We start from the raw sequence: 25,967 nt of genomic DNA on the forward strand, positions 1-25,967 counted from the left end.
TGATACATATTCAACATTTTAGGTTACCCCCCAAAGGAGCCTTGGGCACTAACCACATAATAAAAAGAAGTGAATATTTCTGCTATAAAATATGGGGACATTTCACTAAGTGGCACAGATATGACACAAATAGGAATATGACAAAGGGACTTGTAAACAGCCTCTGGTTAGTTCAGGTCTGGTTTTACCAGTTGAGTTTGCTGTGAACTTAAACTCTGGCTTTCAGAGCTTTTTGGATTTTGGATTACAGATGAAAAAGAGTATGTCATTCTCATCTTGCTGGTCTTAAGGTTTTCAACAACATAGCCTTGACACCTTCATGTTAATTAAGCAGGAGAGCCCCTCACACCAAGATGTGTGCATTTAAGGCTGTAATCTTTATAAATGGGCTATATGCAGGTGACCTGAGGTCTTAAGGGTGCGAAGTAAGGAGAGGCTTGAGGAGTCAATGCCCAGATTCTTAACTTTCAGATGTGTCTTTTCCTAAATGGGTGCACTGGCCCTAGGACCCACTGGTTCCCTTACCCACCTTCTCTCTCGCATTCACCCCTCTTACAAAGAAAGTCTCCCTTCTTACTCTCCTGAATGGTTGCACTGCCACCAGGTGTGAGAAACCTAAGGGGTGCCCAAATGGAATAATTCCAGAACATATGGTTCCTGAGAACGGTCCCTTGAGAGCAAAGAAAGCCACCCTCAGCAGGAAACACTGAGGGCTGACCAGGCTTGTTCTCACTCAGGCGACTAACTCTTTGCAAACTCCCCACCCACCCACCCACCCACCCATCCATCCATCCATCCATGAGATACAGTTTAGAAATGAGGCGGCCATCATCACAGAGAGGACTTTTTGTGACAGATATGAGGTCATCTCTGGCTGCCTGGGCTGACAACAAGGAATCTTCTCAAACAGGATCCTTGGTGAAGATCTACTAACCACCCACTCCCCCAACCCAGGGCTTATTAAGTGCTCCTGTAACAAGATTTCGAGCCGCAGGAAGCAGAAAACCAGCCTCCACAGCAATGCTCCTGGCAGCTCCGCCCCCGAATTACCTGGCCCCAGGCTGTCACACTCCACCAGCACCTCGCTGGCCTGGGTTTTCAGGGGGGGCACGATGATGGTCCGGGGGTTCCCCGTGCAGTGTGGCTCCAGGCTCCCCTTGGTGTCGAAGGTGGTGGTAGTGTGCCCGGTGCGGTGCTGCACGGAGTAGGGGCTGGTGTTGCTGGAGGAGTCGGAGTAGGGAGAGTCGTGGACCGTGACACAGCTGATGACGTTTTTTCTCTGCTTGGAGACAGTGCTGGAAACGCAAAGGGAGAAACCAGGACCGTGAGAGGCTGTGCGGTGAGACACCTGACCCAGGCAGAGCCGTACTTGCTGTGGGCAGGCGCAGAGAGGCAGAGCAGGAGAGAGGGCAGGAATGTGACTTCTGCTCTCGAGAATCCTGATGGGGAAACCCAGGCGTCACCAGTCTCACCGGTGGGGGTGGGGGTGGGGATGACATGAGGACAAGAGAAGGGGCTGGAGTGGGGCCCACAGAAGCTTCTGGAAATGGAGTGAGAGAACCTTCCGGGCAGGCCTGGGCTCTCCCCCATGCAGCAGGGCTCAGCAGACCTGCGGGGGAAGCACTGGCAGCCCAGAGCTCTGTGGCAGCTGTCCACTAAAAAAACAGGCACGACCTAGAAATTGAGAGTTATCTTTTGTTTGGTGGGAATTCCTAGTCCATTGGACCGCCTGGAAATCAAACCAGTCAATCCTAAAGGAAATCAACCCTGAATATTTACTGGAAGGACTGATGCTGAAGCTGAAGCTCCAATCCTTTGGCCACCTGATGTGAAGAGCCTACTCACTGGAAAAGACCCTGATGCTGGGAAAGATTAAGGACAAGAGGAGAAGGGGAGGGTAGAGATGAGATGGTTGGCTGGCATCACTGACTCAATGGACATGAGTTTGAGCAAACTCTGGGAGATAGTGAAGGACAGGGAAGCCTGGAGTGCTGCAGTCCATGGGGTTGCAAAGAGTCAGACACAAATGAGCAACTACACAACAACAACCTAGGACTTGGGAGTCCAAGAGAGAGCATCTCAAGTGATCCTGAGATAACTGTTCCGAGGAGGTAGGGGGAGGAATCAGGTTATACAGAAGTTTGTAGCAAGGGGCAAGTAGTCCGAACATCAAAAGATTATTGTTAATTAAGGAAAAATAGCTAGGTTGTGACATCTCTGTTTAGTTTGGCAGGAAATACTCCATTTGACATTACATTTGGAGGCCCGAAATTGCTGATGGCTGTGACACTCTTGTTTACTGATAAGGCAGGAGATATTCCAATTCACACAGTGCCCTCTGAGCCACCAGGGAGGGACAGAAAAGCACACGGAGCACCCAGCCAGACCCCGGCAACCTGAGGCTGTGGTGTGGAAGAAGAACACCCCTGGGAAGGAAGAGCATAAGCTTTATTAGGCGTGGGGCCTGGGAGACCCCATCGATTTAGGCAAGAGAGGATAAGACATCCAAGAGGGGCTGGGATGCAGTGAGAGGGATGGGAAAGTGAGGTGCTGACCCCACTAATCCCGCATACAGCTGAGGAATCGGAGCTGGACCCCACAGCCTCAGCCACCTCTCCGCTCTGAGAACGGGAGGGGCAATGGCTTTGCCGTGCAGGCCACCCAAGACCCCCAGGTCCCCATCTCAGGGAAGTCCCGACCCTCCTACAGTTTCTCCACTGCCAAGCTGAGGGTGGGGTGGCGGTAAAAGATGCCTGTGAGGGTGCTGCTCTGAACCCCTGGTCTTAGTTCTAGAACCGAGACTTCATACACTGATGGGACACACTTTGCCTGGCTCTGGGCCAGCACATTTCTTTTTTCCTGAGATATTTATGTTTGTCACTTTAGGAACCAATTCTGTCTGCCTCCCAGCTCACTGAGAGGCTGGTGGGATGACAGATACGGAATTGCTTGCTTATTGTGAAAGGTGTAAAAATGGATCACATCTATTTTTGTATAATGATCATCTATTTTTAAGAAATATCGATTGCCTAAGTAAGATGGTCAGTGTCCAACCACTTGGCTAAGAAGCCGGTATTTATAGAGCACCTAATGGGGCCACAATACTGCCACCTCCCAACCCAGGTGTCTTGCCCAAGGTCACACAGCCAGTGACAGCCAGATTCCAAGATTTTGATCTCTGCCCCACCCCTGAGGGCAGTGGAGAAATGAGAAACTGGAGCCCCAGGAGGCCTGATGCCTTGCTCCCCGAAGCCTGCACTGCTGACATCTGGGCTGGATAATTCCTCCTGGGGCTGTACCTTCTGTCCCCCCTGGATCAGGGTTGAAGGGCCCCTCTCTGCGTCTGTGGGTAAGGACACAGGCCCGGCAGACAGATATCTAACTTTAGCAAGTGTTGGTGGCCTTGGGTGACTGTTCAACCTCTAAGCGATTCAATCTCCTTACCAGTAAAATGTAGATAATAATAGTACCTACATCACAGGCTTGTTCTGAGACTCAAATGAGAAAATACACCGAAAGTATTTTGAACGGTACACAAAACAGAGTAAGTATTCTAAGAAAACTAGCTCCTATTATTAGTGTTACCTCATTTAACACGTGAAAACAGGTTTGCAGGCAAAAAATATCTCTAGGCAAAATGAGTTCTATGAAGGTAACAGACTTTTTGGAAAAGTTTCCAGTCTAGGAGTAAACCAGAAGACTGATAGGAAATAAGTTAAAACTCATCAGTTAGAATCCTTGGCGACCTATGCTAGGTGCTACAGGGAATTTCTGTATAAAGAAATATAATATGTGTCTCCGCCCTAGGAGATGATTAAAATCTCAGTGAAGGACTGTATAAAAACATGACAAGTTACACGCTAAAAGTTTTAAAATAATCAGTTAAAGAGAAAGGATGTCATAAAGGCTTCCATGACGAACTGTCAAGTGAGCTGTGCAGATGATAATTAAGTCCTCCGAAGAAGGCAAGGAATGAACTGATTGCATATACTTATAGTTCTTCATTCTAACTGATAAAATGGCTGTATCTTTTTTTTTTTTTTTTTGGCTGTATCTTAATTAAGAAAAACTACATGCACGCGTGCTCAGTCATGTCCGACTCTCCGACCCCAATGGACTGTAACCCACCAGGCTCCTCTGTCCATGGGATTATCCTGTCAAGAATATTGGAGTGGGTTGCTATTTCCTCCTGCAGGGGATAAAGAACTACACTTTCTACTTATAACAGCTGAAATGCAAAAGGCCCACATGCTTGTTGCTCAAACACAGTTTGAGGTAAACAGTCAATGTATGACCCAGTGATTCTGGTCTAGGTAAGTATAAAACGGAGTTGAAAGCCAAAACAGACACTTGTATGCTAACGTTCACTGCTGTAGCAATCACCATAGCCAAAAGGTGGAAATAGCCTCAGTGCCCATGAGCTGATCAACAGAATAGTATTCAGCCATAAAAACAAATAAAGTTGTGATACATGCTACAAAATGGATGAATCTTGAAAATGTTATGCTAAGTGAAATAAGCCGGACACAAAAGGACAGATATTGTGTGATTCCACTTATACGAGATTCCTAGAATAGGCAAATTCATAGAGACAGAATGTAAATTAGAGGTTGGGTACCAGGGGCTGGGGGGTGGGGAGAGGAGTTTGGGGAGTTGCTGCTTAATGGTACAAAGTTTCTGCTTGAGGTGATGGAAAAGTTTTGGAAATAGTGGTGATGGCTGTACACAGTGAATGTATTTAGTGTCACTGAACTGTACACTTAAAAATGGTTAAAGTGGCAAACTTTATTATTTATATATATAGAGATGGGAATACCAGACCACCTGACCTGCCTCTTGAGAAACCTGTATGCAGGTCAGGAAGCAATAGTTAGAACTGGACATGGAAAAACCGAATGGTTCCAAATAGGAAAAGGAGTATGTCAAGGCTGTATATTGTTACTCGGCTTATTTAACTTATGCAGAGTACATCATGAGAAACACTAGGCTGGATGAAGCACAAGCTGGAATCAAGATTGCTGGGAGAAATATCAATAACCGCAGATATGCAGATGACACCACCCTTATGGCAGAAAGTGAAGAGGAACTAAAGAGCCTCTTGATGAAGGTGAAAGAGGAGAGTGAAAAAGTTGGCTTGAGGCTCAACATTCAGAAAACGAAGATCATAGCATCTGGTCCCATCACTTCATGGCAAATAGATGGGGAAACAGTGTCAGACTTTATTTTTGGGGGCTCCAAAATCACTGCAGATGGTGATTGCAGCCATGATATGAAGAGATGCTTACTCCTTGGAAGGAAAGTTATGACCAACCTGGATAGCATATTAAAAAGCAGGGACATACTTTGTCAACAAAGGTCCATCTAGTCAAGGCTATGGTTTTTCCAATAGTCATGTATGGATGTGAGATTTGGACTATAAAAAAAGCTAAGCGCCAAAGAATTGATGCTTTTGAACTGTGGTGTTGGAGAAGACTCTTGAGAGTCCCTTGGACTGCAAGGAGATCCAACCAGTCCATCCTAAAGGAGATCAGTCCTGGTGTTCATTGGATGGACTGATATTGAGGCTGAAATGCCAATCCTTTGGGCACCTGATGCGAAGAGCTGACTCATTTGAAAAGACCCTGACGCTGGGGAAGATTGAGGGCAGGAGGAGAAGGGGACGACAGAGGACGAGATGGATGGATGGCATCACCAAGTCAATCGACATGAGTTTGGGTAAACTCTGGGAGTTGGTGATGGACAGGGAGGCCTGGCGTGCTGCAGTTCATGGGGTTGCAAAGAGTCGGCCATGACTGAGCGACTGAACTGAACCTGAGTGCCACAACTGAAAAAAAAAATGTAATAGGCCCCAAACCACTTAATTGTACACTTTAAATGGGTGAACTCTATGGTATGCAAATTATATCTCAAGTTTTAACATCCATGTGCTTATTCAGGGACAAGAAAGCAAATGGGACTTACAAGGTAGGTGGGGATGAACGACTCAGATGTGGCAGAAGAACTAGAAAGTGGGGCACCAGGGAAAGATCCCCAAGCCTCCAAAGTAGGGACATGAAATCTGAGAGCAACAAGAGTTCTGGAAAGCTGTGGGAATGGGAAGGAGCACTGGGGCCTTCCTGATGGCTCAGCAGTAAAGAATCCGCCTGCAATGAAGGAGAAACAGGAGACTCGGGTTCGATCTCTGGGTTGGAAAGATCCCCTAGAGGAGGTAATGGCAACCCACTCCAGTATTCTTGCCTGGAAAATCCATGGACAGAAGAGCCTGATGGGCTACAGCCCAGGTGGGTGGCAAAGAGTTGGACATGACTGAGTGACTAACCCACAACACACTGGGAGGAAGAGGAGCTGCCTTAAAACAAAACAAAACAAAACTGGTGGAAGAAGCCACAGCTGCTCTCTGTGGGGGGTGGGGCGGGCCTGGGAGCAGTCTGTAGTGTAATAAGATGTTATTAGAGGAAACGCCCCCAGCTCTAACCCCCCAACTCCTGGCACCATCACAAAATGCTCCCAGGACCAGGGTCAGGGCTGGGAGACTGTGAGCGTGCGGCTAGCCTGCCCCGCCCTTCACTCTCAGCTTCGGTCACAGCCAGTTCCTCCTGATTAAATGACACGCACACAGTGACTCATCTGGTCACCTCACTAAACGCAGAAATGTTCTGCTGAGGGTGCACAGACTCTGGGTGGTGGACCCCACGTGAAGGACAGAGGCTGGCTGTTGCCAAATGTGTCCTCAGAGCTGGTGCTCTAGGCCTGGGGTGGCTGTCCATGTTGCTGGTGTGACCTTGGGCAGTGGCCTGGATATACTGGGGTGACCCTGGATGTCCCTCCAGCTCTAACCTGCTATGAAATTGTTAGGGAGAGTGACCTTAAAGGAGCCATTTGTGGTCCCCTAAATATTTATTATTAAAGACATTTAAAAGAGGATTTGCTTTACTCCTAATTTGGAGAGAAAATAAATCCTTTTAGTAAGTGTATTTTTCACAGAGACCCAGACCAAGACAATCCCTGCTGACTACAGATCCTCCTTAGGTTCTGAGTAGTCTATTAAATAGGGCTTCCCCGGTGGCTCAGACGATAAAGAATCTGCCTCCCATGCAGGAGACATGGGTTTGATCCCTGGGTCAGGAAGATCCACTGGAGAAGGAAATGGCCACCCACTCCAATATTCCTGCCTGGAGAATTCCATGGACAGAGGAGCCTGGAAGGCTACAGTTCATGAGGTCACAAAGAGTCAGACATGACTGAGGGACTAACACACAAATAGAAAATGGGCAAATTAAACACACATACCCCACCCCACTAATTCTGGCCAAGCTATAACCGAATTCAAGGTGGACATACTTGGAATTCCTTATGCAAGCTCAGAAATTGCGGAGAAGCTTCAGCTCAATACGAGTAAGAATTTTCTGACAACTAGAATTATCCGAACATACAGTGGGCCAATTCGTGAACCAGTGAGCTTCCTGTTACCAGAGGATGGCTTTCTGGCAAGAGTCTTATAAAGCTGACAGCTGACCTAGATGAGCCCTCAGAACTGAAAGTCGTCTTCTAATGGAAACCTAACAGGTAGTGAGTCTTTCCACCAAAGGGATAGAGGAATTCTGCATGTCATTTTCTTGATATCTATCAGGAGTGTGGGATAAAACCTCTCTGAGCTCTTCAGGGATTCCTCCCTTTTTTTTTGGAGCTGGAAGTCCCCATGCTTGACGAGCAGACAGGTACAACACAGTCTGATGCTGATATACCTACATTTTTGGGTTTACATGTGACAGGTTTGGAAGAGGTGAATTAATTCGATAGCTCTGTTTCTCATCTCTTCTATTGTTAGAATCTCTGTGCTCTACTTGATGTACTATGCAGATTAAAGAACAAAAGGGAAGCTGTTAAATGAGCCAATTTAAAAATGAGCACGCATTTGACATGACGAGTACGGATTCTTTTAGCTCCTACATGTCGATTCTGCTGGGATTCATCCCACGACAGTGTCTAATTATTATTGATAGCTTATCAATCCCATTATGAATTGGTTAATGGAAGTGAGACAGACAGTGACAAGAGCAGAATGAGAAATCCTTGCTTAAATGGCCTCGACAGAACGTCACTTCTGAATAAAGAACAAAGCTGCCGGAGTTCACGACTGCATTGTGTTGTCATGGCAATAGATGGTTTTCATCATTTTCAAGTGATGAAAAGAAACAAGGAGCTAAGAAGCAAAGAAATCAGCCCCAATGGAGAAAACATGGCTGGAGAATCAGATACCATTCTGCGACCCCTTCTCTGTAAGACCCTACCTGGAATATGCTTCTGATTTCCATCTGCCGGTCAATTCCATCCTGCAAGACCAGAGTCAAAACTCATCTCCACCAATGAACTTTCCATGCCATAATCAACACTGTAGGTGAAAACTGCTCTTCTATTATTATGACATTCATTACTGAATATAGATAATGTTTACTGAATGCACAACTACTGTTCAAAGTCCTTTACATGTTTTATCCCCTTGAATCCTCACAGCCAGACTATGAGGTGGAGAAAATGATAACTTTCATTTTGAGAACAGGAAAATGTTGGGTGCTTTAGGTCACTTTAGGTCACTTGGATGTTCAAGGTCACATAGCTGGTTGGGGACAGAGCTGGGCTGGAACCAAATGCTAGCATTCTTCTGCTCCTTTTTCTTTTTGTGACTGAGTGTGGTCTTGGTTTATTTAAAACTTTTAATTTTATTGTGGTAAGAACATGAGATCTACTTTCTTAAAATTTTAAGTATACAATCAGTAACGCTGTATAGCAGATCTCTGAAGCTTATTCATTGTAACTGAGATTTATGCCTGTTGATTAGTGACTGCCCATGTCCCCCTACCCACAGCCCCTGACGACCGAGATTTAATTCTTTGATTCTGTGAATTAGACTATTTTAGATAGCTCACGTATGAGGTCGCATACTGCACATTTTCCTTCTTTTTAAGGCTGAATAGCATCCCACTGTATGCACAGGTCACATTTTTTTTATCCATTCATCTGATGGACACTTAGGTTGCTTCTACTTCTTGGCTACTGTGACTGATGCCGCAGTCAACATGGGAGTGTAGGTATCTCTCTGAGGTTCTAATTTTAATTCTTTTGGATAAACACTCAGAAGTGGGACTGCTAGATCACATGGCAGTTCTATTTTTCACTGTTTGGTTGTGCCCCACAGAATGTGGGATCTTAGTTCTCTGACCGGGGATCGAGCCTGCCCCTCCTGCATTGGAAGCATGGAGTCTTAAGCACTGGACTACCTGAGAAGGCCCTATTTTTAATTTTTTTGAGGAACCTCCATACTGTTTTCCGTAGTAGCTACACCAACTTATATTCCCACCAGCAGTGTACAAGACTTCCAATGTCTCCACTTTCTCCATCCACACTTATCAGCTTTTGTCTTTTTGGTAACAGCCATCCTGCCCCGTGTGAGGTGATACCACACCATGGTTTTGCTTTGCATTTCCCTGATTATGAGAGAGGCTGAGCACTTTTCATATGGCTGCTGGTACATCTTCTTTTAAGTAAACTGTCCAAATCCTTAGCCCACTTTTAAATTCGGTGACTGTTTTTTTTTTTTTTTTCTGTTGCGTTGTCCAGAGCCTGCATTCCCTCTTCATCACCAGCTACACAGCTCCTCCTATCCATGAGCACTGAGAATGTAAGGCAACTGAGAGTGCTCCTTTGGGTTCCACCAGGGGCCGAGTCGGTGACAGTGGCATGGGGCGTGGGACTGTCCGCAAGGACAGCTGCCCAGGTGATGGCGATGGCAGCTGCTGGCCCAGCCACCTGCGTGGGGGTGTGAACTGTTCACTGTGCTGTTCCCGCTCCCTTCCCAGCCAACCAGAGACAAATGGCCAACAGCCTTTAACTAGCTCTTGACGTGAGTGGAGGGGCTGGGGTGCCAACGCCACCAGGCCAGCGTGCTCCGTCTGATGTATCACGTGGCCTCCAATTTAAAGAAAGCTGAGCACCAAAGAATTGGTGCTTTTGAACTGTGGTGTTGGAGAGGACTCTTGAGAGTCCTTTTGACAGGAAGGAGATCCAACCAGTCCATCCTAAAGGAAATCAGTCCTGAATATTCATTGGAAGGATTGATGCTGAAGCTGAAACTCCAATAGTTTGGCCACCTCATGTGAAGAACTGACTCATTGGAAAAGACCCTGATGCTGGGAAAGATTGAAGGCGGGAGGAGAAGGGGACGGCAGAGGATGAGATGGCTGGATGGCATCACTGACTTGATAGACATAAGTCTGAGTAAGCTCTGGGAGCTGGTGATAGACAAGGGAGGCCTGGCGTGCTGCAGTCCATGGGGTAGCAAAGAGTCGGACATGACTGAGTGACTGAACTGACTGAGGACCAAAAAAAAAAACAAAAACAAAAACAACTCTACATTTTAAATTTGGTGCATATATTCCATTTGAGCTACATTATCCATGTCCATATATATACATATGTACGTTTCTCAACATGGACTGTACCTTGCCAGGCTCCTCTGTCTATGGGATTCTCCAGGCAAGAATATTGGAGTGGGTTGCCATTTCCTTCTCCAGGGGATCGATCTTTCTGACCCAGGGATCAAGACTCGCATTTCTTATGTCTCTTGCACCAACAGGTGGGTTCTTTACCATTACCGCCACCTGGGAAGCCCCAAGATATGCATATACACATGTCACCATTATGATCACTTTCAACTTGACTACCTTCTGGAGAAATCTGAAATGGGGTCTGGAAGGAGCCAGGGGTGGCCTGGTCCTCAGGCATCACGCGCAGTAGCCGGTGTTCACTCTACCCCCGCCTTCTACATGCCTGCAGGCCTCTCCTAATCACGCTGGGTCCGTCCCCTGGGCACAGCTCTGCCCGTGCTTTCCAAGCCACTCCTGCCCACCTCCCTCTGCCCTGTGGAAGGCAGCCAGGACAGCAGGTCGTCGCTACACGTCAGTAACGGCTTTGTAACACAGGGAAGTGGAGGACTGGCGGCTGGGGACAGTTGGGTGCAGTGTCTTCTCTTCAAAATGCAGTCTTTTCATAAAGTGCAGCCCTTAACCACTGGGATGTTCTGAATGAAGCCCAGGAAAGAGGAAGCCATGGGGCACTCTCCTCAAAACTCACATCTCCCAGGAAGAGTCCGGTGATGGAAACTGGTTCATCAGATTTAACTTAACACCGCAAAGTAACAAGCCCTCCAAATGACACTGCGTACGGGGTTCCTTTGCTTCTTTCCTCAAGCCTGGCTCTGACGCCACCAGCACAGCACGAAGTTGGCCTGAGTGGGTGTGTGCGCTTTGCCCCGTTAAGTGGATGTTAATTCCTCAGGCCGTCTCTTGGGCAGCAGCACATCAGCTTCCTGACTGTGACTTTTCTACAGTAACTTATCTGGATTTTCAATTTAGTGTCAAAAAGAACATTGTGGGGGGGGGTGTGTCACACTTTTGGGGGATAAACAGTTTCAGAATGACCCTTGTCTAAAATCCTTAGGGATAATGATGAATCAATCTAGGGAAGTTCACATTTTGGTCAGATTAGCTGTAACACTCTGAGCATCACTTGCAAAGTGATGCAGGATACAGTGGTGCCCTGATGACCTCGGTAAATGAACCCCGTCTACCAGAAATAGATAATTGAATGAGCAGATAAATGAATGAATAATGGAGACCGGGCAAAATGATTTCTAATGGATCAGCTGAAATGAGCCACTTTGGTCACACACTCTGGAAGCCTGTATGATGTAGCCTCATGGCCCCTAAAAGACAGCTTCAGCACAAGGCAAGGTTGGCAGAAAGGTCTGAATAATAAAACGGGCACCCATAAGCTTTCTCCAAGGAAATTTCAAGGGAGGAAAGATGGCTTATTCAGCATATGCAGAGAGTCAGCTGCTCCTCTCATCAAAATCATTTATGTGTATTTAAAGTAAGACTGGTTCTACTACCTAATCCTAGGGAATCCAAAAAATATATGTGTTTTCTATCCTTACACAAACAACTCTAGCCATGACCACAGAGCCCCCTCATCCAACATGGAAAAAAGAGGAGGCTACTGGGTCTTGCCTGGCCTCCTCGCTTTTTCAAACCTTCTCGAAGAAATGAGAACAGCTGAATTCTGCCCGGCCTGCTGCTAGAGCAGCTGCTCTCAACCAATGTCCGGCCTGAGTCAGGGCTCAGTGAACATGCCCTGGACTCCCCACTGCCCTGGCCTGGTGCCTGCACACAGCAGGTGAGACCATGGGTGTGGGCATGGTTATGGTCAGAGGAGGCCGAGGACATAATTTATAATGTGCTGAATTAATGACTAAGGAGAAATAAATTATTTTTGCCAGTAATTAAGATTGCCATTTCCTCACTGTCATGGAGCCTGAATCCCAATTCTGCTACTTGGAACGTTTGCCAGTCTGGGTGACTTACTTTTCTCAGACCTCAGTTTCCTCATCTATTAATTGGGACTACAACTACCAGCCTTGTGTCATCTCATCAAATGATGCAGAGACAGTGCAGGTGAAAACTCCTGGGGAATGTCTGTTACAACCCCCTTCCTGTCTGGTTCACTTGCCCCCAGCCTGCCCCTCACACTCTGGAGTCCTTCTTACAAGCAGGAGTTGTTGAGTGTCCATTTGCTCTGGCAGCTAACAGTGCCACATGCTGGGGGTTGGGAATGATAATTTTGTCTTGGCATTCCCCTGAAAATTCTAGACAATGTCACCTGGTCCTGGAGATTTACTGACATGCTTGTGCTTATGTGCTCGGTGGCTAACTCATGTCTGACTCTTTGCAACCCCATGGACTGTAGCCCACCAGGCTCATCTGTCCATGTTGTTTCCCAGGCAAGAACACTGGAGTGGGTTGCCATTTCCTCCTCTAGGGGATCTTTCCGGGCCAGGGATCGAACCTGCATCTCCCTTGTCTCCTGCACTGGCAGGTGGATTCTTTACCGCTGAGCCACCAAGGATTACTTGTCTTAGGTCGGCTCTAAAAGACGCTGCCACGTGATCCCACGCTCACCATCCCCGTGAGCATCACAGGAACCCCCAACCCCCTCCCTCAACTCTCCAGAGGCTGCGATGAGGCTGAGGGGAAGCCATCGGCATTTCAGGCAGGATTACAGGGCTAGTACTGGGGCTGAGCCACAAACAGGAAATGAGGTCAGAACACAGAAGAGCAGAATCAAGTTGCTCACAGCTGGGAGAAATTAGGTTTGGGAATGAGGATGGTCAGGGTCAAGGAGGGACACATCCACGGTTCACAATGGAGCCCCGACGGCTAGAGAAGCTTCCAGTCCGAGGGTGACCAGGCAGCTCCCCAGTGGACTGCACTGGGGGCACGTCCCATTCTTGTTTTCCCAGAACTGATGCTTTCCTGGGAGCTCCTCAGCATCTCCTCGGAAAGCGGGCCACGCCCACCTAAGGGGAGATTCCCCCCCAAATCCTCCTTTCCATTCTGAAATCTTTGTCCTGACCTCCCACTTTCTCTTATCAGCGAACCCCACCTGTTCTTGATCCCCCTCTGCCCACCTGTGAGGCTCTGCCCACCACATATCTCACTGGAATTTGCAGCCTCACCTCCTCTACCCACTGTCTAAGCATATCAGGACCACTGACCTTGAAAAGCCCCCTCTCCCCTATTTCCTCAAGCTATTCCCCCTTTGAATCCCTACAGTCCTCTGCTAGTTTTTAGGGGCCTGGTAACCTGTTTTGTGTTATGAAGATTTGTATGTGTCTTATCTTGCTTATTACCCTGCAAACCTCCTGAGGACAGAGACTGTCTACCTTATTTATGCAGCACCTGCAGTTCCGAGCATAATATCTTACCAGTGGGGCCAATAAATATTTACCCTGTTAAATTTTACGATAGTCTGACTTCTAAGAATGAGTACTCATATTTCCCCCTATCTTTTTCCTCATTACAAAATGCAGTCCCATTAATGTGGTCACATTACACGATGGTTTTTCTATAAATAAAATAGCTACTAGTTTCTGTTTTATCCTCCTCAGGCTCCAATACCCTCTCCTGCCTTCCTGGGTCCTCAAACATTTCTTCAAGGCAACAGTTATTTGATCTCTCTGGAAAACACTATTTACTCATTCTGTGAGTTTCCCATCACACCTATGGACAGCTGACACCTTTCTCGGTTTCGCTCTGGCCTCAAATGGCAGCCTCCCATGTTTGATGGAATGTCTCTGGTGCATCTTGTTACCCTGGGCAGGCAGGCAGGCTGGCCCCCGCATCCTCCGTGTTATGAATCTCCGGTATTCAGCAGCCCACTATCACTCACTGTCTCCGGTTGTCACTCACACATGCACCTGCCCATCGGCCTCTCCCCTGCCCTCCCCTAAGTCGTGACTCACTGACACCAAGATCCTCCCATGCTGCCATATGCTTCAGCTCTGTTCTTTCTGGGCCCTGGGGCTGCTGCAGAGGCAGCCTGTACTTCCGGCTTGCCCTGTGCCCTCAGCCCTGGCAGCAGCCTGATGGGTGGAGAAATGGTTTTCTCATCCTCCTTCCCCTCAGAACCACTATTCAGTGCTCTCCTGAGCACATATGTTGCGATTCTGTGTCAATTCAAATGTTAAAGTGATATTCCAATCTAGTCAACTGTCAGATTTTAAAATTGCTTCTTTCCAGCTGTGGCAAAGGGCCTGTGAGCTTGCCTGTCCTTATGACTGATGCCACAGATGTGTGGACATGCTGCTACAGGCCAGGGTCCAGGCTGAGGCTGAGAGGAGCCTTTCCCTTTGGGAAGGGACTGGGAGGCACAGGGCATGGACTCAGCTTGGGACTGCTCTCCTAAGGAAACAAAGGAAACTGAGTCTCCAAAGGAAACTGAGGCCAGTTCTGGAACGGCAGGCTGGGAGTGAAGCACTACGCCCCAGCCCTCAGCTCCTTGGCCCCTCTGGCACCTGACCCAATGCTAGGACAGAAATGCTCCATCACATGCTTCTCTGAGACACACTGAACTGGGCTGGGCCATTAAAGAGGACACCGGAATGAGTGCTACACAAGCCTTCTCGTGAAAAGACAAGATGCTGAGCTCATTATAAAGGTGGGAAGGGAATACCCCATGCAGGAAGGAATAGCTGTAGTGACAATGTTTTAATCAGTCTATCTGTACATCCTGTAATGATTTCAAAGGTAAGAATTTATTATCTGATCAAAAGGATTTGTGATTATAATCAGTGACATTGTATCCAATTAGGAATTAATAATTTGGGCCCAAATGTGAATGTTATCTTCACACTGGGTCACAGGATGTGCTCTGACTGGCAGGCCTCCCTTCCCGGGTCCTGGGTCCCAGTGGGAAGAGCCAGCAGGTTGGGATTGTGAGATTTCAGGTCTACAAGGTCCCGAGGCCCAGGGATGCTAACGACCAGAGGACTGACTCTTTGGAAGGAAAAGTTCCAGGGGACCACCAGACAGCCCAAACTCACACCAAACTCTGTTTCAGTCTGGCTGGCAAGTATAGGAAAGAGGCTCTGGCACCAGGCTTAACAATCTTGCAAATATAATAAATATTTCTTCCCTCTCCCCCAGAAGCATACAGCGAGTGAAATGAGTTCTTACTACTTTGGAATAAACAGTAATGTTCTCTGGGTAAAAGGCCACCTGGCAGTTTGGAAGACTGGGTTAATCAGACACAGGGAAATTTCTGATTAATTGGACAATTACCTCAAATTCTGAGAGAGCCAAGGCAATGTTTGAGAAACAGCCTGACCAACTGGGAATACATTCAATAGCCCGAGGCAGAGATTTTTAGCTTATGAGGGCTGAAATATAATGGCACTGTGTGCCTGACTTTCAGGTCTCACATCCCCCAAATGTAGAGGGCCTATAACTATTTTTTAAGACCAAATTGACTCAAAATTATTTTTGTCTTTCAATAATTATAGAAACCTGTTTGAAAAGTAGAAAGTGAAGTGTTAGTCATTCAGTTATGTCCAACTCTTTGCAACCCCATGGACTGTAACCGGCGAGGCTCCTCTGTCCATGGGGATTCTCTAGGCAAGAATACTGGAGTGGGTTGCCATTCCCTTCTCCAGGGGATCTTCCCCACCCACGGATTGAACGGAGGTCTCCTGCTTTGCAGGTGGCTTCTTTACCATCTGAGCCACCTGAGAAGCCCAAATCTGTTGGACCATCCCCTGGAATCACTTTAGGGCTCCAGGACATGCCAAGGCCAGGATTCAGGGGCCAGGAGAGAAGGATGGATCATCACTTTGGATGACGAGGAAGTGGTCCAGGCCCACCCCCAACTGTCTCTGGGTGAGCCGGCCATGCACCATGCACCCCGACTCCGCTCCTTCCTGGTGTCTGAAGGCGTCACGGCCTCACCTGGTGGGGGCGTGCTTCTGCTCCTCCTCCTCGTCCGTGTCGCTGCTGATGGTGATGACGCTGACTGTGGGGCTGGGGGTGTCGGGTATGACGATCGTTTGCCGCTGCCGCTCCCTGGTGGTGCTGGAGGCCCCGTCACCCCAGCCGCACGTGACGGATGAGCTGCAGGCGGGGCTGCTGTGCACCAGGGCGCAGCGCGGAGGCGTGTTCTCCTTGACGCGCTTGGACCGCTGCGGCGAGCTGACAGCCTGAGAGGAGGACACCTCACAGGTGGAGACGTTTCTGGAACGATAAAGCCACACACACTCATGGAGAAGGTCAGAGCTGCCAGGTTCTTGCAAGAAGCCCAAATGTCTAGAAACACCAGCATGGCCAAATTGAGAGGGTCACAGGCAGGAAGGCCACGGGTCTCCAAACGGAGGAAATAGGCTGCAAGTGTCAGACATTTTTTTATCTCCCCCTTAAGCGGCAGGAGGAAACAAACTACAAGTGTCAGAATTTTTTCTCTTGAAATTCTATGTTGCCATGACAACACCTAGTTCCACCTGAACTTAACTTTTCTCAAACCTTGAGCTAACCAACACGTTTTTCTTATGGAAATGTTTTTCTTAAGCTATGTTAATGAAACTATGTGTTTGCTTTGGAATTTGCCTTTCTTCAAAATGGTTCCACCTAAGACTAACTTTTGGCTGATAATAGCTCAACAAACCAGTATTCATATCAATTGTTTTATGGCCAGGGATGACATACTTCGTGCCATCCTGTCTCAAAAATGCATATTGTGGGAGAGGGGCCTGGTGAAACTTCCTCAGCCATGAGGTGTCTCTATATGACTAATAGCTTTCTAACAGACATAAAACAGCTTGCTAAAACTAGAATGGGGGGGCACTACTCCTCCCCCTTCTGATGTCTATGTCAGCTTTCTCTGTCCCTTTTTTATACTTTAATAAAACTCTGCTATACAAAAGCTCTTGAGTGCTCAAGCCTGGTCCCTGGTCCTGAAGTTATATCTTCTTCAGAGATCAAGAATCCGACACCATTCATTGTAGAAAGTGAAAGTAAAGTTGCTCAGTCATGTCCGACTCTTTGTGACCCTCTGGACTGTAGCCCACCAGGCTCCTCCATCCATGGGATTCTCCAGGCAAGAATACTGGAGTGGGTTGCCATTTCCGGCTCCAGGGGGTCTTCCTGACTCAGGGATCGAACCTAGGTCTCCCGCATTGCAGGCAGACGCTTTAACCTCTGAGCCACCAGGGAAGCCCCGTGTTGCCCTCCATAAATCGGACAGAGGACCAGTGCACTCAGGCTTAACCAGAGTGCAGAGGTGGTGGCCTTTGGGACTCTTTCTTTCAATTGCTTCACAGACAGGGCAGCATCCTGGCTTCTCTGGGCTCTACCTGCTGAGGGACAAAGTGGGTAGCCAGGGCTCTCAGGAGAGGACAGAGGACCATACCCAAGGACTATGCCGGTCTTGTGGTGGGGGCGGATTTCAGGGGTGTCTGCCCCAATGCAGCCCCCTGCCTTCAGAGTCAAAGCCCAACTTCCTAAGTTCAATCTTGTCATCCTCCCCAGTGTACTGAGTGAGGTCTTGTTTTGGAGGGAGGTGGAAGAAAAGATATTTGCACATAAAGCTTTCGTTTCCTTGCTCATGGCTGGTTTACCACTGATTCAATGACAACACTCATTTCCTAAGACTTCCTGGAGCTAAAAGATCTAAGGTTAAAGTGTAGCTTTGCCTCCTTCCTCCTCTGGGAAAAGGACATGACCATAAAAGTATCTGTGGGGGTATAATTTTTCAAAAATTAATTTTTCTGGGGACTTAATGGGCGGTCTTGTGGTTAAGACTCTGCCTTCTAATGCAGGGGACATGGGTTCAATCCATGGTTGCGGAACTAAGATTCCACATGCTTCGCAGTGCAACCAAAAAAAACCCAAAGAAAATCCTGGATTTTGACACATGAGCCTCACAGGAAGCTTACCAGTCTGTTTCAATCGCACTGAAAAACCAGGAAAAATGCAAAAGGAAAATGTATGCTTAAGGGACCTGTAACTCTTGATTTTGATCAACTAGAAATTACTTATCAAAAACGCCAATGTAGTTTCTGGTAACTTTAGAGAAAAAAGACCTTACCTTTCCCCTCCCCATCAACCGTTGCTGACCTTGGTTGTATCTATACAATGAGACCAAAGCCAGCCTATAATGAAACTTAAGAGTGTGATATGTCCTTAGAGATTCTAGCACCTTCTAGCTAAAGGGAAGGTAATTAGATGAAAATAATTCCATAAAGGTGGGTCTATTTAATTTTCTATTTAGTCGGTATCAGATATGTTGTTTGTTCCTTCTGGGGGGCTCCTAATAAGAAGGAAGTTTCACTGATAAGATTGTTCTATTATTTGTACTTACCAGAGAACTTTGTATTTGTTATTACTAACATGGTACAATTTTGAGATTAAGTTTTCACTACTCGAGCAGTTAAAATATGTCTACTTGGCATTTTTAAAGAAAACTATGCCTGATCGTACCGTCTGCTAAAGGGGAGAGCCTTCTGGTTTTTCCAATTGTTTTGCCTAAGGCATTGGTCTTAAAAATAAGCAAACCCATAATTTTCACTATAGTCCCACTGATCTTGAAATGCACTGGCAGTGAGCCTTCTAAAGCCAGCTGGGTGGTAAGAAGGCAACAAAGAGGGACTTAACAACAGGTTAGAGGCTAAGGGTTCTTCTTGCCCCTACCTGGCCAAAGTGAGCATACAGAGGCCAAGCTCAAGCCAGATCAGGGTTCTGGTGACCACACACCAGACTGAGCAGGACAGCACGTGAGGACTGAGCCAGGGGGCCTCTGGTGCCACCCAGTCTAACACAGAGCTGTCAAACAAAAGCATTCTGGAAGCCTGCCACTGATCTGACATGAATTTCCCTAAGTTGTTAGAAACAACCAAATAAGAATCTTGTTCAGGAAGGATGACAACTTCAGGAAGTCAGCTCTTGGATTAGTTTTCACATGAAAAAGAATGAAAAGAGGCAGATCTAATTTCTGGCATCTTGCTATCCAAGGAAGTATAAAAACAAAATTCACTAGACATTTCACATATTACTTGACTTCTCTTGATTAACCTATTCCAAATAAACAATTAGGGACCTCCAAGCCACTGGAGAGAGATGTAGGAACAATTTTACAGCCATACAGTTTTGATCTCGATTTTTTTGTTCGTTAGGAAATCTCTATATTTTTAAGTAAGGTATATTGAGGTCTCATTTACATACAGTGTAAGACACCCTTTTGAACTGTTTGATGAGTTTTGACAAACGTATAATCATGTAATTCCCATCACAGTGCAGATACAGAAATTTGTCATCACCTTGAAAAGTTCCCTCTAGTCCTTAGCAGCTCCTGATCTGATCTATGTCTCTATAGTTTTGTCATTGTTCAGTTGTATTTGACTCTTTGCGACCCATGGACTGCAGCACATCAGGTTTCCCTGTCCTTCACTATCTCCCAGAGCTTGTTCAAATTCATGTCCATTGAGTCGGTGATGTCACCCAGCCATCTCAACCTCTGTCCTTTTCTCCTCTGGCCTTTAATCTTTCCCAGCAATCTTCAATCTACACACTCTATAGTTTTACCTTTTCCAAAATACCATATAAAATGAACAAAGGCACATGGCCTTTGGTCAATCTTAACTTTTTTGAAGAGTTCATGGAGATGAAACTGGATTTAGAGGAAATGGGAAAGATCATTGTTCTTCTGGTAGTGTCTATGATTAACCAAAGTTACTGCTTGCTGCTGCTTCTAAGTCGCTTCAGTCGTGTCCGACTCTGTGCGATTCCATAGACGGCAGCCCACTAGGCTCCCCCGTCCATGGGATTCTCCAGGCAAGAACACTGGAGTGAGTTGCCATTTCCTTCTCCCATGCATGAAAGTGAAAAGTGAAAGTGAAGTCGCTCAGTCATGTGTGACTCTTAGCGACCCCATGGACTGCAGCCTTCCAGGTTCCCTCTGTCCCTGGGATTCTCCAGGCAAGAGTACTGGAGTGGGGTGCCATTATATTTTAGCAAATAGCTGATGAGTTAAATTTCTGACATTAGACTCAAATAAAACACATTTCTCTACTACTTCTAAAAAAAAGTTATAGTTTCAAAAATGCATCTTCAGAGGGCAGTCTGAGTGTTTTCTAGATAAGTGGAAGGGGACAGAATCACTCAAGACGGGGACACTGAACACTGAGGTCTGAGGGCCCCACCCTTAGGGTGCTGGTAGGGCCAGCACTCACAGAGACCTCAGGATGAATGCCTCCTTCAAAATCCCATTCCAGGGATCCAGATCTTTAACTTCCAATCTCCTTAAAGTTTCCTTTCTCTAACACTTCTTATACACCTACCTCACAGAGGACTGGTGTTGCTTATTCTTCCGGGAGGAGGTGGTGCTGGTAGGTTGCTGCCGCATCACGTGGGCCACGCCCACATTTAAGGGTTGAGCTGCTGGGAGGGTCACATGACCAGTCAACAACGCAGGCTGCTGCATGATGGGATTGTAATGGCTGCCATGAGCATGCGTGTTCCTGAAAGGGAGATGGGAAAACAGATTCTTCGATGGTTTAATAGAAACAGAGCTCCTTTAGAAGATAAAGTTCCCTCCCTGCCATTAAAAGTCAAATTAAAATCAAAAGGTAGTTCTCACACAGAGGGGATAATTGTTGATGAGATGAGCCTTCCCAGGTGACTTCATTGAGTGTCTCTGGTGTAGGAATGTTTAAGTGGCGTGGACACAATTTGTTGGTGAGTGAGAAAGGGCATCTTTCAAGTGGGGAGAATGCCAAGTAGGTGGACTCAGCTTAAGTTCTGGGGAGAGGAAATAAATATTTCCTTCTGCTCTTCAAGACCCTAAACAGCTAACTGGGCTGTGTATTTTATAATTTACAAAGCGCCTTCAATGGGTTGTTCCACTCTGTGAGGTAAGCAGGATATCTTGGTAATACCGTTTTGTAAATAAGAATATTGCAGTTTATGTGAAAAACAAACTTTGAAGACTGGGAGGTATGTCTTTCTGGCATTAGGAAGTGTTAACACTCTTTAGAATTCTCTCAGCAGTTAGCACAATGTTCAGGAATGTAGCAGCTGATCAGTGAGTTACATGCTTTCTGAATGAACAATTAGATTAACTGAAGGTTGACTAGACATGTATAGAGTTTGGTACTAAGTGAAAATTAGTAATAGACACATGTTGATAGAAATATTGGCAGTCATAATCCTGAAAATGGGTTATGTGAGATCTTCGTTGTTGTATGTGAGATCTGCTGTTAAGCTTATTCCCACAAACATATTAAGAGTGATGATGAATTTTTAAAATATTATGAAATTTAGGGAAAAAATTGAACACAAAGAGAAGTAGAGAGACACTTTCGTAGAGATCCTGATAGTCTTTTGGACATTTAAGTGAACTTTAAAAACTGATGTTATAACTCCTTTACTTTGTTGCTATTTCTTCTACAGACATGACATTTTTCCCTTTGACACAGGTCTAGCACTAGCCATGATTCCAGACGTTCTTTGGGCTACATATGAAATGGAGAAGAGACTGAAAAGAAACTGTGTTCGCTTTAGGTCTCTCCTGTGGTAACCAGATAAGAGATGAGGAGGGATGAGAGATAAGATGTGCATGAATGAGTTAAGAATGTCAGTATCTCTGAAATTAAATAAGCTGTAAATGGTGAAAGACAAAGGGAAATGGAAGTACAGCATATGTGTGGTCTTCTGGGAGAAAAAGGGGTAAGGAAAAAAAACAACTGGTCAAACAGCTTTCCACTTGGTTGCTGCTGCTAATGAGCTGGAGAGGGAAGGTGGTCTTGCTGAGCATTCATGCTGTGAACGGGGGAAGGGCAGATAACAGATTTATTGCTGCCTGTCATGGATCAGGCGCTGGTATGAAGTGAAATGTTATTCACTCAGTCGTGTCCAACTCTGCGACCCCATGGGCTGTAACCCGCCATGCTCCTCTGTCTATGGGGTTCTCCAGGCAAGAATACTGGAGTGGGCTGCCATTCCTTCCTCCAGGGGAATCTTCTCGAATCACGGATCAAACCCAGGTCTCCTGCATTGCAGGCGGATCCTTTACCCACTGAGCCACCAGGGAAGGCTGGTGCTGGATGGTACATGTTAAATCCAGTCAAGTGCTTTGTCTTTTACCTTAAATTTAAACCTCCCAACAATTGGATGAATAGGCATTACTGTCCCTACTTTACTGAAGAACTGAGGTTTAGTAACTTTCCCAGGTCGCGCAGGGCCAGAAATGAGCCCAGTTTACCTGGCTTGAAAGTGCTTCCAGTGAGAGGTGGTGGATGTGGGGGGGTGGTGTCAGTGGAAAGTGAACGGGACTGTGATAAATGGCCTCCGTTCCTCTCTTCTTTCTACTAAATTAGAATTAGTAAATTAGTAAGTAGAAAACTAAATGGCAGGACAGAGGACGCTGCAGTTGAGGCTGGACTGGGGCCCTGTCTCTCTGCCTTTCATCAGAGCTCTTCACTCACAGCAGATTTACAGGACAGAAAAAGAATTGTCAGGAGGTTCCGTGGCTGGTTTGGGGACTGTCAGAGGGTGAAAGGTGTGACCTACCCTGATGCTTCGGCTGAAAGAGAGACAGCCCAGAGGGCCGTGAGAAGTTGGGGCCAACTTGGGGGACTGCCATTTGGCTCTGCACTGGTGAAGGTGGGCACTGAGGGTGGTGTTGGGATGGCATAGGTGGCAGGTATAAGGAAAAATGGAAAGTGGCCATAAAAACAACAGAGCCACATGTTAGTGATGAAGTTGGTTAGTAGGATGGGGTGGAAGGTTCTGGAAACAGATGCAGGGGTTGTGGTGTGCTTGTGGCTGTCAGCTGGATGTCTCTGGGCTCTGTGGAAAGTGCACTTTGATCTCAAAGATATGAGCATCAACTGAAGAGACACTCAGCAAACAGAGCAGAGTTTACCAGTCCAAATAAACCCCTTTCTGTCAACCCTTTCCCCAGGAGGTCTGATGTGACTCCAGCGTGTTCGTGTGTGAAAACACCTTGAGAACGCTTCCTAGAATTGCTAAGGAGCCTCTGGATCTCTTCTGCATCCTTTCATGGACAATAGATCTTTGTTTTCTGGGAGTGGAATTGAATTCGGAGAAACAACCAAAAATCATCCCAAGCCAAGTCTGGTGAATCACACTGGTGATCAGATAATGGAACTGAATTTGCAGTTCAAAATGACAACAGATCCTAAAGTCACCAAGCTGGTTTTCTGGTGTTCTGGTATGCTGCTGCTGCTGCTAAGTCGCTGCAGTCGTGTCCAATTGTGTAGACCCATAAATGGCAGCACACCAGGCTCCTCTGTCCCAGGGATTCTCCAGGCAAGAATACTGGAGTGGGTTGCCATTCCCTTCTCCAATGCATGCATGCATGCTAAGTCACTTCAGTCGTATCCGACTCTGCGTGACCCCATGGACAGCAGCCCACCAGGGTCCTCTGTCCATGGAATTCTCTAGGCAAGAGTACTGGAGTGGGTTGCCATTTCCTTCTCCATTATACATTTATTTAAAAATAACCTCTCGTTACACTGCAGTCTTAGGCCACATGGTGTGCTCATGCGCTTAGTTGCAGTCGTGTCTGACTCTTTGTGACTCCATGAACTATAGCCTGCCAAGTTCCTCTGTCCATGGGATTCTCCAGGCAAGAATACTGGAATGGGTTGCCATGCCCTCCTCCAGGGGATCTTCCCAAACCAGGGATCGAACCCAGGTAGGCCACATGCTACTCTTGTTAATTTAAAAAGCCCTCTACACAGCAGGGGATTCTGGTACTGGCCAGCCTGGCTGCCCTCTGGGTCAGCGGCGGACGTGCCTCCCACCCCAGCCCTGCCTGCGCCTTGCTCACCTCCAGTCGGCCAGCTGCTGGGTGCCGGCCATGGTCTCAGGAATCACGGTTGCATGCTGCACCGACGTGTGCGTGGCCACGCCGGTCAGCTGTTGCCACGCCGGGGGAAGCAGGATCTGCTGGGTCCCACTTGGCCAGGCCTGCTGTAGGACAGAGGTCACCTGCTATCACTATGTCTGACAATCATAAATCACTTGGCATGAGTCAAGCGCTTATTCTGTGCTCAAGGTTGTGCTAGACCCCTTAATAGGTGTGACAGTGGAGACCTGCTCTCTGACCTCAAACACCAGGGCAGATAAAATGAACACATGTGAAGTCAATAGAAGATAACAGGTAGGTATATGGGCAAAGAACTATATGGAAGCGATTCATTCACACTGAAGAATGATTTATTTATAAATCTGCTCTAATGAACAACGTTTAAAATTCCCAAAAGTTCACTTATTGATTTGTTTTGTGACACAACTGTGCGCAAGAGATTGAGGGAGTTGAATTGGGTCATACAAGGGTAACTCCTTGCCCTCAAGAAGTTTTCCGCCTAGTATCCTTTATTTAATATTTTACCTTTTGTTTAGCAGTTAGAATGTAGAGGTGCAACTTGTGTTATCTTCTGAATCTAAGTTAACATAATCCTGAGATCACCAAGTATCTGGTATCCTGATCATAATCCTGAGATCATCAAGTATCTGACACCTGCCTATATCCAAGGGCATATAGGCATGAAGTAAAATTCTTAGCTGGGATCTTGAGCTTAACTGAGAACACCTTGACTCCTCAAGGCGAAAACGAAACAGTGAGGAAGTCACCGTTCGATTTTTTATAAACACCAAGCTATTTCTTAAGAAGTCAAAAATGAACTTTCCCGATTCCTCCTTGAATACTTACAGGTGTGCACGTGTGTGTGTGTGTTGTGTTCTGAGCCCCCTGTATCTTCAATCACTATTCTGCTTGCCTTTGGTTATTAAATGATTCACCCTGAACATAGCTGTCTAAAGTTGGACACTTGAAGGAATGCTGCTAAGGTAAAATACCTCTTGGGAAGCTCAAGGAGTTAAAGACTTGGGATCTTAGCTCTTTCTCTCTCTTTCCATCAGGCTGGAGATGGCTAACACTGGCTAATTAATATAATATAGTGCTCCACAAACTCTGCATATGTTCAGTATGTGTGTTCTGGCTCATATCAACAAACAAGCACTTCTAGAAATGGATTATAAATTTGAGTCAAAACTTCATAAACAGTGATGTGTACTAAAATGCTATGGCTTCCTCTTAGATGTGAGTGCATGGTTCACCTGGTCTATCCTGTTACACTGTTGCACGTGAGACTCAGTGAGATCTCTTATGTCTTTTAGATATTGCCTGTTTGCTTACTGATCTTTTAAAATATAGTCAAAAAGCTCAGGGACCACAGATTATACAATAAGTGCTTAAGAAATGTTTGTTGATAAAATGAAAGAAGCAATTCAAAGGCAATTAGCTATACTTAACTGTATTTCAGGTTTACTGAATTCAAACACAGTAAGCAGAAAAATAATTTAATTGATTAAAATAATTATGAGCTCAAAAGCTTAAATGAACAATAGTCTCATTGGCAATAAGAATTCTACTGATTTTGTCTGGAACTTATTTCAGATCCCATGAAAAGCCTGTGTTTTGACTAATGTCATTTTGAAATAATAAATCTTGATATCAAGCTAAGGACATTATTTCTTCCTTGTTTCTCTAAAATGAATCTT

The 25,967-nt window shown here is 46.3% G+C and overlaps 1 protein-coding gene across 4 annotated transcripts in view; it reads right to left on the minus strand.

The window, feature by feature from the left end:
- Positions 1–25,967, minus strand: part of HIPK2 (homeodomain interacting protein kinase 2) — a 205,728-nt gene that overhangs the window by 18,001 nt on the left and 161,760 nt on the right. For 2 of the 4 annotated variants that reach the window (XM_040259987.1, XM_040259989.1), the window contains exons 10-13: positions 24,232–24,371; positions 20,717–20,896; positions 16,338–16,619; positions 1,051–1,295 (exon numbers count right to left, since the gene is read on the minus strand). In XM_040259987.1, coding sequence (XP_040115921.1) covers positions 1,051–1,295; positions 16,338–16,619; positions 20,717–20,896; positions 24,232–24,371 — 847 coding nt within the window. Of the gene's footprint in view, positions 1–1,050; positions 1,296–16,337; positions 16,620–20,716; positions 20,897–24,231; positions 24,375–25,967 lie in introns of all 4 variants that reach the window. The other 2 variants (XM_040259988.1, XM_040259986.1) reach the window with 1 other exon arrangement.

This window comes from Oryx dammah, unplaced genomic scaffold (assembly GCF_014754425.2).
Source record: "Oryx dammah isolate SB20612 unplaced genomic scaffold, SCBI_Odam_1.1 HiC_scaffold_18, whole genome shotgun sequence".
Classification (NCBI taxonomy): domain Eukaryota; kingdom Metazoa; phylum Chordata; class Mammalia; order Artiodactyla; family Bovidae; genus Oryx; species Oryx dammah.